Here is a 12,937-nt window from a genome sequence, read left to right as displayed (position 1 = left end):
GCAAACCATCCTTGGGGAAAGGGGACTCAAGTTTGTACTAAGGTTTAAGAGATATCTTATAAAGTTAATGAGATATCTTATATACTATATAAGATATCTCATATATTTAATGAGATATTTAATAGGCCTAAAGAAAAAGATATCCCATACCTTTTACTTAAGATATTTTATAAAGGATAAGATATCTCAAACTTTAAGATACCAAGTATAACTTTTATAAGATATTTTATAAAATTTATGAGATATCTTTAAAGAGGAATAAATGTAAAAACGACGTGCCATAGAAATTACTCCAAATATTTAATACTTATTAGTCTTGCGGCGTGATTAAAATTTCGTCTATTTTCGTACTTCCCGCGGTTTCGCTAATCACAATAAAACCCAACAGGTGGCGCTATAAATACCGTCGCCATGTTTGTATCCAATGACAACATTGCAAATTTCATAGGGTCGATCTGTTTGTGCTGGAAGGTAACGTGCGTCTCAAACAAGAGGTGAATAATGGGAGATTCACCGATAAATGTTCCTCGTCTGGAACTTGATTCCGTCATTGGTTTTAATGGTAAGTACAATGTCAATTCTTTTTTTTATGTTAAATGAACGTGAATTTGAAGCATATTAGTTTTTTATGACATGCCTTTTTCTTTACGTCAAACAACCGCTGGTCTTCAACTCCTCATCAAAAACAAGAACGATTAATTAATATCGTGGAGTTCTAAGCACTTCGGCTAGCATAAAACTGTTTTGTTTGCTGCAACAATTGTTAATTTTGGAGAAAAATATTTGCAGGCACAGCTAGTATAAATGCAGTTAGGACTTGGGTCTCTGATTTTATTTCATTCAAACTTGATATATTTATCCAGGTTCAGTTTCAAGTGGACTGAAAGTTCATCCAGGACGAGAGCACCTAATTTACCCCCTGGGATGCACTGTGGTCATTGAGAATCTTGCCACCCAGAAGCAAGATTTTCTTTGGGGACACACTGACAATGTATCATGTGTCACAGTGTCACCCACTGGGAGATACCTGGCATCAGGACAAGTCACCCATATGGGATTCAAGGTAAGAAACCAGTTTATGAGATATATAAAAACTGTAGGAGCAAGTAATAGTGTGAAATAAGTACTGGTAATGGTATGTAGTCAGTGTATTTATACTGAAGATGCTATTTTATTGTAGGCCGATGTGATTATCTGGGACTTTGAAAGCAGACAATTATATGCCAGACTTACTCTTCATAAAGTAAAGGTGGAAGACATTGCCTTCTCTCCAAATGAATTGTATCTCGTTTCCCTGGGAGGTCAAGATGATAGCTGGTAAAAATCAAGTTTAGTTGCAGTGCTGAATTTTAAAACTGCATGTACTGGTATTTACTTAATCATATACCATGCTAGTATTATTGAGACATCAGTGACAGTCAATTTGATGGTAAATTTCAGTGTGGTGGTTTGGGATATTGCCAAAAAGGAGGCCATCTGTGGACACCAGGCACAGGTCGAGAGCGCTGGAATCACATACTGTGCAGCTTTCTCCAACAGAAGTGACGATGTATTTGTAACCGGAGGAGAGTGCGTATTCAAACACAATTTTAGTGGTTAAATAGTAAACAAGTGCTTTCATCTTTCACTATGTTTTTATTTCACTCATTTGCAGTAATTTCTTGCTTTTCAACGTTCTAACATCCAACAAAATTTATCGCAAGTAAATGTATGCTAAAGTAAATCTTCAGATATGCAGAATATTTACTTGATAAAATATTGTACGTTTTGTTTCATATACCGTTTTCATTTTATAATGGTGTGTTGTTCTTATGTTACAGTGGAACCCTGAGAGTTTGGGAACTGGATAGAGACAACAGGAAAATCCGACCGACAGATGTCACCATGGGTCAGCTCAAAAGAGTGGTTAAATGTATACAGGTACCTCCTCTTAGTCAAACAAAATGTTAATGATAAAATCAGATTTAGGGCAAGTATCCATTTACTGTTATGTCAGTTGTTTTCACTTTCTCATTTCCATTATTTCAGATGGCCGACAACTTCCAAGAACCTTTCTTTTTCTGTGGAACCACTACAGGAGATATCATAGGAGTCAATATGAATACTAAATTTTTCCAATTTCTGGGGCCTGAAAAGGATAAGTTCAGGAGTGGAGTGACCACGCTGTCCCTGATCAAGTCTGGTCAGTTACTGGTCGGATCTGGTGATGGAGAAGTAGCCCTGGTTCAATTCTTTAACAAAATAGAGAAAGACAGCAAAAACAAGAAAGGAAAAATCTGTTTTGAAAAGAAAAGGTATAGCTCACTGACACAGAGTTAAAATAAATCAAGACTTGTTCTAAATCTTGCTTTTGTTTTAGTAGCTTTTTGACAGCCACTTCAGCAAATACTTTGTAAATTTTCACAGGTCATGGAGAGATAGCAAAACTAAGAAGCAGTGTCCAGTGACCTCCATAGCTCTCAGAGGAGATGGACATCAATTCTATGTTGGAACTGCCAATTCTCAAATTTACCGCTTCAATTTTGCTGAATTTAATTGTGACAAAAGCAAAGATAATGCCAATCAAGGGGCAGAACTCATTAAGACCTGCCATTCACAGGAAATAACAGATGTTTTCTTCCCTTAGTAAGTTATCAAAGCTTAAACAGATGAATTAATGACCATCATGTGTCACATTTTATAATGTTAAAATTATGTTTCAATTTGTCAACTTCCAATTAGGAATTAATGCTCATGTTTTCCATCACAGTGGAACAGGGGAGCTAATTGTCACCTCTCAGTATGAAGAAATCCGGATCTGGCAGCTGAAGCTGAAGAAGGAGATACGCAGACAAGTTGTGAAGAACATGACCTGCAACGCCATTGATCTTACAAGGGATGGAAAAACCATTATCTCTGGTGAGGGAACAAACAAGCCAAACTCAACCATAGACCAATTTTACTCAATATTAAAAGTTATAATAATTTAGAAAAAGGTTTATCTTGATATATATATTTTTTCTTGTAGCTTGGGATGATGGAAAAATCAGAGGATATGGATTTGCTGCAAAGGACAAGAGCACCTCCCTTGTTGAAAAGTTTTTGATAGAGGAGGCTCACAGTAAGGGAGTAACTGCCCTGGCGTGCATGTCTGACGGTCTGGGAATTGTCAGTGGAGGTGGAGAGGGCCAGGTTAGAATATGGAAAATCTCCAAAAGTTACGATCCCAAAGGTAAAGACATTGTCTCACTGGTAGAAACCATGATGGAACACAAGGGACGTGTATCAGACATCAAAATTACAAAGAATGATCAGGAGTGTGCGTCTGCCAGTACTGATGGAACATGCATCATTTGGGACTTACAGTAAGCATTATCTATTTAAAACAGTAATTTAAGAAATACATATGGTATGAACTGCAATGCTTCACGCTGGCATGCTTCATGAAACAATGGTAGCATTTCATGAAAAGCATGCAGCATACAAAGCAGTGCAGTTTATACCCTTATGTACTTTAAAAAAATGAAATTTATCTTATATAAATTTACATTCTCGTTTATTTCTGACAGAATTCCCAGGTCTTAAAATAAATGCACTGTATTCAAACGCAAATTGTTTACAAAGTCTTCAATGTGTTTATGATGGCTATCATTACAACTTGTAGAGATATCAAATGCAAAAACATGGGAAATGTAACAGTCATTACAATATCGACATGTATCTAGCTATTATTTGTAACAGTCATTACAATACAGATATCTCTTACCAGCTGCAATGATATAGCCCTCTCCGATTATTTTGATTTTGATGTTTTCATAAGAACCCCCCTCCCCCTTTCAAAATAAAGTCGGAGAGGGCTACATTATTGCAGCTAATCTCTTACTTGTAACAGTAATCTCTATTTGTAACAGCCATTCATTTCCATCTTATGTCGTATGTCTTATAGTGATGTTATTCTACATTTACAGACGGAGGAAGAGGAGTCAGATTGTCTTTTCTAACACCCTTTTCCAAGCCGTGTGTTACGGTGCCAAGGAATGTCAAATCATCACCGGGGGTACAGACAGGAAGATAGGGTACTGGGAATGCTGTGATGGAAAGGTCATCAGAGAGCTGGAGGGCTCCAAGAGCGGATCCATCAATGCCATGGATGTATCTCCAGATCAGAACTACTTCGTCACTGGTGGTGATGACAAACTGCTCAAGGTACAGAAGATGCACTGCTTTTTTTTCTCTCCTTTAAAATATCAGAGTTTCTTTCACAATGAGAGGACATTGTGAAAGAGATGGAAAATTTACAGATGTTCAACATTTCCTATAAAGTACAGAATTTGCTTCGATGTATTCTGAAATGATAGCATTGTACTTTGTGTATATGAGCACATTTGTAATTTTGCAGGTCTGGACTTACATGGACGGAGAAGTAATATTTGTAGGAATTGGTCACAGTGCCCCCATTAAGAAGGCCAAAATCTGTCCACACCAGAAATTCATCGTCAGTGTTAGTGCTGACGGTGCCATCCTTGTCTGGAAGTTCCCTCTGTAACCCAGCATTAAACAACTGACTGACCATTACAATGACTCATGTCGATTAGTGAAACAAAAGAGTAAACTGAACGTTGGGTTATGACTATGTTTTACAATTAACTGATGCCTTTGTGAAATGCACAAACAGGCAGGTGATACTTTAATGTGTACAAAAAAAGGTCCAAATGTGCTGAGTATTTATTTCAATGTTCCTGTTTTATACGTTTATGTAGTAGTATGTATCACATACATGTATGACTAAACATTTCATAAATTGTATAATTTTCACAGCTGTGGAGAGACCTCTTCAAACGTTTGCTTATGCATCGTATTTTTGAATGACCCCTGATTTGTTTTTTTTTTTATAAAGTGTACAAATTTCATTGACTGTAAACCAATTATATTTTGTTCTTTTCATATAAAATAAAATGAACAACACTGTACAATTAATTTTAGTGGTTTCTTGAGAAATAAATTTCATTTTTGAAATTTCATGAGGGTATGAACTGCAATGCTTCACGCTAGCATACTTCATGAAGCCTGTTAGCACTTGGCGAGGGTCAACGCTGATTCCGTCAGGGATCGATATCTTTTCATCGTGCTCTATAATGATCTTAATTCTTTAAGGTGTTCTTGAAACTTCTCTCTTATGTTTGTTAAGTCCATATTCACCCCATCTTCAATTTCTTTAGTTTTTGACACAAAAGTTTTTACTTTTTGGTCGGCTCTGCTTTCAAATTCATCTTTCACCTGAGCTTTCACGCTTTCAATGACTTCTTTTGTTAGTGTCTCTTTAACGTCCGAGATGATTTCTTTTTTTATTTCCCCCTTCATTTCTGACATAATCACTGCAACTATGCTTTTGATATCGTCTTTCTTTACCATAGATTCCCTGATCTCTGTTAGGCTTTCATGAATTCTTTTTAACTCACCTGATATGTTGGCACCTGGAGAATCTATTTTTTTTCAGGGGCTGTAATTATGTATCTAGTCTGTTTGCTAGATGTTCAAGGGTAAAGAAGAGTTTGAAAGATTGAACACATTTTCAACCTATAATTAGACAAGTGTTGTTGGTAAAATCATAAACTGTTAACTTATCTAAAATAAAAAATAACACCATGTTCTAAAATTTTCACTACCTTTTAGTGCATTGTTCTTCAGTATGTATAGCAAATTTTAAATAGATACATTATGCTCAAATAAAATAAATATGGCATTTCATGTTATATGTAGTATCACCTTACTACAAACCAACAAAAATGTCCAAGTACATGCTGGTTGGGATAACGGTATATCTGCTAAATAAAGTGCACCGTCACGGCACATGATACGCCCGTCACATATTGTTAACAGTATAGATTGTACCCATTAAAACATTTTTTTTATATCACCTTAATTAAATGTCACAGTGACCTTAAAGTAGGATGCGACACACCTTCTACCTAAGATGCATAAGTTGACCAATTTTGGTGATTCTAGGTCTAATAGTTTTCAAGTTATGAGCCGGACAAGTTTTTGCCATATATGGCCATATCTTCTTAATGAAAAGTCACAGTGACCTGGTTTTGACACACCTTCTACCCAAGATGTATCTACAGACAAAGTTTGATGATTCTAGGCCTTGTAGTATTTAAGTTACGGGTCGGACACGAAAAAGCTAACAGACGGACGGACATGAACGCCATACCATAATACGTCCCGTCTTAAGACGGGCGTATAAAAAGATCAGCCCTACAACAATCCAGAAATTTCACTGATGCACTCAAGCTGGACTTTGATTCTCCATAAGCAGGCGAGGGGCTTGTTTCACACACACAGAGGACATTCTAAAGTTAGAAGTTAGTATGGTATAGATACATGTACAACTCTTACCATATCCACCTACATGTATCATAAAACGGACAATCTCTCAAACAGTTTTTTAACGGGCTGCATTGATAGCATCTTTCACTGCTGTCAGCAGACATTTGTATGTTTTGGTCTACCATGGGACTCGGTACCAAAACTTCCACTAAAAATCACCCATGCCATTTTTGTTCTGAAGATCTAGTGATATTCCAGTAGTTTTCTGTCTGTAATCGTTTTAAAGTCTGTAGAGGCATTATTCCTAAATCTACACAAAACTGAAATGCTCTCCAGTGCATCATTAAATGTCACCATTTTCCATCTATCCTGTTTACCTATTTCAAAATTCAAAAACTCAGTGCAATGCCCAAATGACTAAATGAAGAGTAACAAATAATTTTTACCACAATTTGAATGATTTAATTTGTTTTGAAATATCACTTGCATAGTCTGATGAAACCCTGACTTTTTGGTAGTGTGCCATAGGACCATATCTTGCATATATTCGAGTATAATTTTTTTTTTATATTTGTATGTATTTTATCAAACAAGAGGCCCATAAGCCACATCATTCACCTTAGTCATCTTGGCCTATATCTAAAGATTTCCTATATATTCGCATGTAAAACTTAGATCCCTATTGTGGCCCCAACCTAACCCCGGGGGCCATGATTTTTACAAACTTGAATCTGCACTATATCACGAAGCTTTCATGGAAATGTAAACTTTTCTGGCCAAGTGGTCCTTGATCAATTTTTTAAAGATTTTTCCGAAATATTTGTATGCAATACTTTGACCCCTTATTGTGGCCCCACCCTACCCCAGGGAACATGATGTTAACAAACTTGAATCTGCACTATGTCAGGGAGCTTTCATATAAATGTAAACTTCTCTGGCCTAGTGGTTCTTGAGAAGATTTTCCCTAAATATTTGTAAGTAAAGCTTTGATCCTCTATTGTGGCCCCATCCTACCACCAGGGACCATGATTTTAGCATTTTTATAACCCCTCCCCGGCAAAGTATACAGACAGACAGATGATGGACACCAGGTGATCAGAAAAGCTCACTTGAGCTTTCACCTCAGGTGAGCTATAAAATAAAGCTATACACAATTATGATTGATAAACATTTGCTGAAAATTGGAGTGTCTTTCATTTTTTGTTAAAAATACATTGTCCACAATATTATGGGACCTCATACATATTGCCCAATCCTACCCAATCCTTTGATCCAGAAGCCATGAGTTTCATCATTTTGGTGGGAGATCTCAAAACACATCATAATGCATCAAGTCTATGTGCTTGATCATCAGGAGTGAAAAAGATGCTTAAAGAATTTATGAATTTTTACTGTGTGATCCATATCCTTGCCCTGTGGTCGGAACTCCTGACCCCGGGGCACTGAATTTCACAATACTGGTTGAGGCAATCATGCTCAAATTATAACTATGCACTGTGTGTGCTACATGTACATTGGCATGGAGCACAAGGTCTAAGCCCATTTTGGGCCCGAACTCTGTGATACCATAAATATAGAGTTTGGGCCCAAAACAGGCTTAGTCCCTGTGCACTGGAGTCTCACTGTATGCAAGATTCAACAAAGCGAAGTAATTGTGTATTCTCTTTTTCTATGCAAACAGACAAACTAAAAACAACATGCACCAAATCTTTAATCTTTGGAGCAGGAAAGTCAATAATCTAACTCGAGTTTTTACCAATAAATATTTATTCATCATTTAAATTTTTTAAAAATTACTATCACAGCATAGACTATCATTCTTCATATCGACTGTCCACAGTGAATGCTGAAATGTTTGGTAAATAGCATGCGATTATCTGCTGCAATATCAGTCAAACACCGCTATCATGCTAAAATGGTTCACATTATCCAATCCGTGTGTAGACGCATGCTGCGGTGCTTCAGCCCCAGGCCTGGGTTTTACAGTAATGTAGTACGAGCTTCCCATCACTTCCAAAGCACTAATAAAAAAAACCCCATTATGTTATATACTTATTGTTCTCCTACATCAACACTACATTTCGTACATGGCTTTTTTGTAGCTGACTCTGGTATAGGAAATAAGATGGACCCACTTTTAACACAGTAATGGCTCTTTGTATAAAATACACTTTCCACACTTTTTACTGTTGTGCTTTTGAGATATTTATATGAATTTTGCTGAGTAGTTTGCTAGTACTAAATTCAAATTTTGCCATGGGTCACCCACTTTTAACAGAGTTATGGTCCTTTGTATAGAATGCTTTTCAGAGATGGAGGACAGAAGGTTATAAATGTTGCTTTATCACTACTTTCACAATACTTACATCAAATACAGTGCCGACTTCAGTGTCCGGTGTAGGAGCAAAGGATTGGTTCACGTACAGGAACTATCAAAGTAAACAAAATAAATTCTTAATACATAAGAATTATGATTACATGTTCTGTGATTAAGTAATTCAAATATTCAATATCTGGTATGAGGTAGGTTTCTTAATTATCTTTTTTTTCTAATCACTTTGTAAACAATCTGTATATATCATAATACTAGTACAAATATGCATAGCAAAGATCATGTAAGGATACAGACATGTTTTTTTTTATGGGAGAGAGAGAGAAAGCATGCAGAGAGAGAGAGAGAGAGAGAGAGAGAGAGAGAGAGAGAGAGAGAGAGAGAGAGTGTTGGAAAGATTTGGTTCCATCTGTTCCAATGGGTATCAAATTTTTTGTTATCATCATTTTGTGAAATATGAAATTTTGTGTTTCATAAAAGAGTTTCCAAGTAGGATATTGCAAAACGAATACTCAATGATTTCTTAGAATATCTTGCTGTATAAATATATAGTATTTCAACCAAAGGATAAGAGTATTTTGTATAAAAATTTATTTTACCAGGAATACCTCAAATAAAATATTTTTTGGTAAAAACTAATTGAAAGTTAGTTTTATCTTCTATGTAAAGTTGAAACTCATTTAGGAATGATTGAACACAATCACATTCCCACAGTATATACAATCTATTAATTATCTTTCTACATCTTCCATTGTACCTCACCCATTGGATAATCTATAACTTTATCCAACACCATGTTGGATAAAGGTAGATCTACTTCTGGTTGTTGTATACAAGTAACATAAAAACATGAACTTCCAAGAAATTAAATCTGTGAGAGTATCTAAAGGCAGACAAAGAAATTCTAACTGAATCAGTATGAGGTACTGTACACAGTGTTATTTTTGCCCTGTGTTATTTTCACCTGACAGTTTTGATCTATTTTACTTTCACCCAGACAGAGCTGTTTTAAAAGAGAGTTAATTAAGAAAACAGTTATGCCCAATCTTGAATTCGTCCATCGACAACGAGGGGAAAAGGGGCGAAAATAAAATGGAGATGAATATTTCCAACAACTCAATAAAATGTTGTACATGTATATATCCGCTCTGCAAAGAATGGAGGAGTCATGGTTTGAACAAATCGGAATCTCCAATGAAAATATTTGAATATTGGTTTCATTGTATGGACCAATAATACATGTACATTCCTATATATTTATTATTCAAAACTTCTCATGTCCAAATTAAAGCCCTGGAAGTCAGAGATTGAATAATCTTCAATAATTCCTACATGAGAATGCTTGCATAACAATGACACAGTGATTGAAACACTGGCTCAACAATAAACACTAAACGTCTGAGGATATTTGCATACTTCAACAAACTGTCTTCATTTTGTTGCAACATCAGTTGGAAAAGTTCTGAAGTTTATATCCTATGCTACACATACATGCTTGTATGATATTTTTTTTTCCAAATTGAGTAGTCTTCATTTCTATATACAACAACTCAATATGCAACCAATAAATCAGCATTAAATAACCAAAAATAACAATAGAAAAGATAGTTATTCTCTTAACTAACAATTTATTTTACTCACCATTGAGTCCTGGGGAGTTAACTTGAGGTACTTCTTAATAAATTCTCCAACCCAGCCAATACGTTTATTTCTATCCACCGCCCATTTCTTTTTCTTCATTATGGGAGCGTCTCCTGCTGGCTTCAGAAGTACATCAACTTCAAAAATAGCCATACTATGCACCAGATTAAATCATTTAGAAATGTCTTAGTCTTCTTTGGATTGTTTTTGCTAGTAGATTTTTGTCTGCTTTTCAAATACACATTTGTAGAATTCTATAACCTATTCAGGCTTAAAATTACTATGAAGTTTGTACATCTGGACAACTCTGACAAGTACATGTATGTACATGTAGTTTGTAAGTTTTCTGGAAAATTGGATACATATTACAAAATTTTGCATGCAGATCCTTTTACCAACATTCAAAGAAAAACAGCTATTACAAATCCATAATCTGTTCAAGTCACTAATTGTGAGATAAAAATGCCCAAGTTTTGTTGTAATTAACCTTTCAAGTTTGTAAAACTGTGTGAACAGCACTGCTTTTGAACATACAATGTACATATATATTTCAATATAATGATAATTTTGAATAAATTGATAAATTCAATTTCTGCCCCCCCCCCCCCCCCCCCCCCCCCTGTTTGCGCACCTATCTAAAAAAAAAATTAAATAAAATTCGTATAAAATTCTCCTTGTAGCACCATATATGGCATGTTTCAAAAGTTAAATAAGAATTAAAAATTTATCGAATAAGAATGACATGACTATCGAATAAGAATGACATGATTATCGAATATGAATTACATGCTTTTGAATATGAATAGCAAAATTATTGAATATGAATGACATGATTGTCGAATATAAATAACATAATTATCGAATATAAATGACATTATTATCGAATATGAATCACATGTTTTTGAATATGAATGATAAGATTATCGAATATGAATCACATGTTTTTGAATATGAATGATAAAATTATCGAATATGAATCACATGTTTTTGAATATGAATGATAAGATTATCGAATATGAATCACATGTTTTTGAATATGAATGAAAAGTTTAGAATATGAATAACAATTTATTGAATAAGAATGACATGTTTTTGAATATGAATAACACGTTTTAGAATAGGAATAATATGTTTTTGAATATGAATGATAAAATTATCGAATATGAATAACAACTTTTCGAATATGAGTGATATGCTTTAGAATATAAATTACAAGTTTTCGAATATGAATAACAAGATTAGTATAATAGTGCAACGTTTTACACGCCATATCCATCGATAGTGCACACACTTTAATTTTGAAAGACGTTTGTAAATTAAAGTAAAGATTATATATACATATATTCAGTAATCCTAGACACACACATCGATACAGATACCCCCCCCCCCCCTTTCCCTTTATCTACAAAGACGGTGTTTCACATTGTATAAAGCCAACTGTATGCTAAAAAGAAAACAAAATTTTACTTTTTGTTTCAGCAGCATGACTAGGACTTGTTGGTTGGCTTTTTTCTTCCGTTTCTGTGGTTTTGTTGTCTCTACTTTCATTTCCGTCGTCAGACATTGTTTACTTCCTTTGATGAGGATATTGCTAAAACCCGGAAAGTATTTCCGCACACGCTATTTACCTGTGAAATCCAAATTTATGAGAAACATAAAATAATTGCTAAAAATATGAATGAATGTGGATGCTTTTTTCTCCATTTTACAAAATAATCTCTTTATTTCTATTTTATTTATTCTTAATCTTTTTTTTTTGCATATTTTAAAATATTTATACAATAAATTTACTATCATTATTGTTTAATCATATTTAAATTATTTTCAAAATTCTTATACTATTTATCCAGCTTTCTATTTGAAATAGCTTGCACTTTTTGCAACAAAAATTGTGAATTAGATTGAATTTTAATCTGTGATATGTGTGTGTATATGTGTATACATGCATGCTATGTGTCTTTGATATTTGTGATAGTCGGTTAAAAAGCTCTAGAGAGCTTGTGTTTGATTTGTAGAATGTAATATATAGTGCCGACTTTAAATAAACTTTACTTTACTTTGTAAATTATAATTATTGTAAACTGCTATTCATTTTATTATAATTTTTTCCCTTATTTTTTAATTATATCACCTATAGTGCTTAACAATTCTTACTGCTGTACTTTATAGTAAAATGTTAACAATTCTTACTGCTGTACTTTATAGTAAAATGCTTTTGTTTGATTACTAAGTATCTAATTCTTACTTTTAGAGAATGTTTATTTAATATAGAGTGTGCATGTAAATATATATATATATATATATATGTTAATGCATGCTTACCTTTGTGATATTTAGCATATTATTTTGTCTGTGGTAGTTGGTTTAAGATCTCTGTAAAGCTCAATACATATGTTATTTGTTTCTGTATTGTACACAGTATGTGCTGACTTTAAATAAATTTACTTACTTATACTCAATCTCTGCTCTCAACATGAATGTACATTTGCCCCAAAGTATCAGATTTAAAGTGGGATCAAAGATCTGATTATAAATTTAAGTCTTATTGTATGCTTTTAAATGCTTTCCATTTTTACCCTTGGATATCATGAAAATACTACCATTATTGTTTCAGTTCGTATGTATTTAACGTAGTTCTACCCTCCTGTGACGTCA

General features: G+C 34.3%; 2 protein-coding genes across 2 annotated transcripts; one reads left to right on the top strand and one right to left on the bottom strand.

Moving 5' to 3' along the window:
- The first annotated feature begins 403 nt into the window (after positions 1–403).
- LOC125671411 (cilia- and flagella-associated protein 52-like) lies at positions 404–4,949 on the top strand. Its single transcript, XM_048907145.2, has 11 exons — positions 404–562; positions 864–1,063; positions 1,181–1,317; positions 1,441–1,569; positions 1,821–1,920; positions 2,029–2,294; positions 2,407–2,625; positions 2,750–2,898; positions 3,008–3,344; positions 3,948–4,185; positions 4,379–4,949. The coding sequence occupies exons 1-11, from the start codon at positions 502–504 to the stop codon at positions 4,523–4,525; spliced, it is 1,983 nt and encodes a 660-aa protein (XP_048763102.1). The 5' UTR covers positions 404–501; the 3' UTR covers positions 4,526–4,949.
- Positions 4,950–8,058: 3,109 nt separating this feature from the next.
- On the bottom strand, positions 8,059–11,891 carry LOC125671820 (ubiquitin-like protein ATG12). The gene is made up of 4 exons (XM_048907758.2): positions 11,750–11,891; positions 10,283–10,419; positions 8,676–8,738; positions 8,059–8,330 (listed from the first exon to the last, which is right to left on the bottom strand). The coding sequence occupies exons 1-4, from the start codon at positions 11,844–11,846 to the stop codon at positions 8,271–8,273; spliced, it is 357 nt and encodes a 118-aa protein (XP_048763715.1). The 5' UTR covers positions 11,847–11,891; the 3' UTR covers positions 8,059–8,270.
- Positions 11,892–12,937: the final 1,046 nt, after the last annotated feature.

Source organism: Ostrea edulis, chromosome 4 (genome assembly GCF_947568905.1).
Source record: "Ostrea edulis chromosome 4, xbOstEdul1.1, whole genome shotgun sequence".
NCBI classification, from domain to species: Eukaryota; Metazoa; Mollusca; class Bivalvia; order Ostreida; family Ostreidae; genus Ostrea; species Ostrea edulis.
Note: the sequence above shows the minus strand (reverse complement) of the source record. Positions and strands in the feature narration are given on the sequence as shown.

Excerpts from the sequence above, each read along its gene's own strand:
- LOC125671411 (XM_048907145.2), top strand. The coding sequence starts at position 502 with ATGGGAGATTCACCGATAAATGTTCCTCGTCTGGAACTTGATTCCGTC. Across the intron at positions 1,570-1,820 it reads GTATTTGTAACCGGAGGAGA|TGGAACCCTGAGAGTTTGGG; the intron begins GTGCGTATTCAA and ends CTTATGTTACAG. Across the intron at positions 2,626-2,749 it reads ACAGATGTTTTCTTCCCTTA|TGGAACAGGGGAGCTAATTG; the intron begins GTAAGTTATCAA and ends TTTCCATCACAG.
- LOC125671820 (XM_048907758.2), bottom strand. The coding sequence starts at position 11,846 with ATGTCTGACGACGGAAATGAAAGTAGAGACAACAAAACCACAGAAACG. Across the intron at positions 8,739-10,282 it reads TAACTCCCCAGGACTCAATG|TTCCTGTACGTGAACCAATC; the intron begins GTGAGTAAAATA and ends TTACTTTGATAG. Across the intron at positions 8,331-8,675 it reads AAGTCGGCACTGTATTTGAT|TGCTTTGGAAGTGATGGGAA; the intron begins GTAAGTATTGTG and ends TTTTTTTATTAG.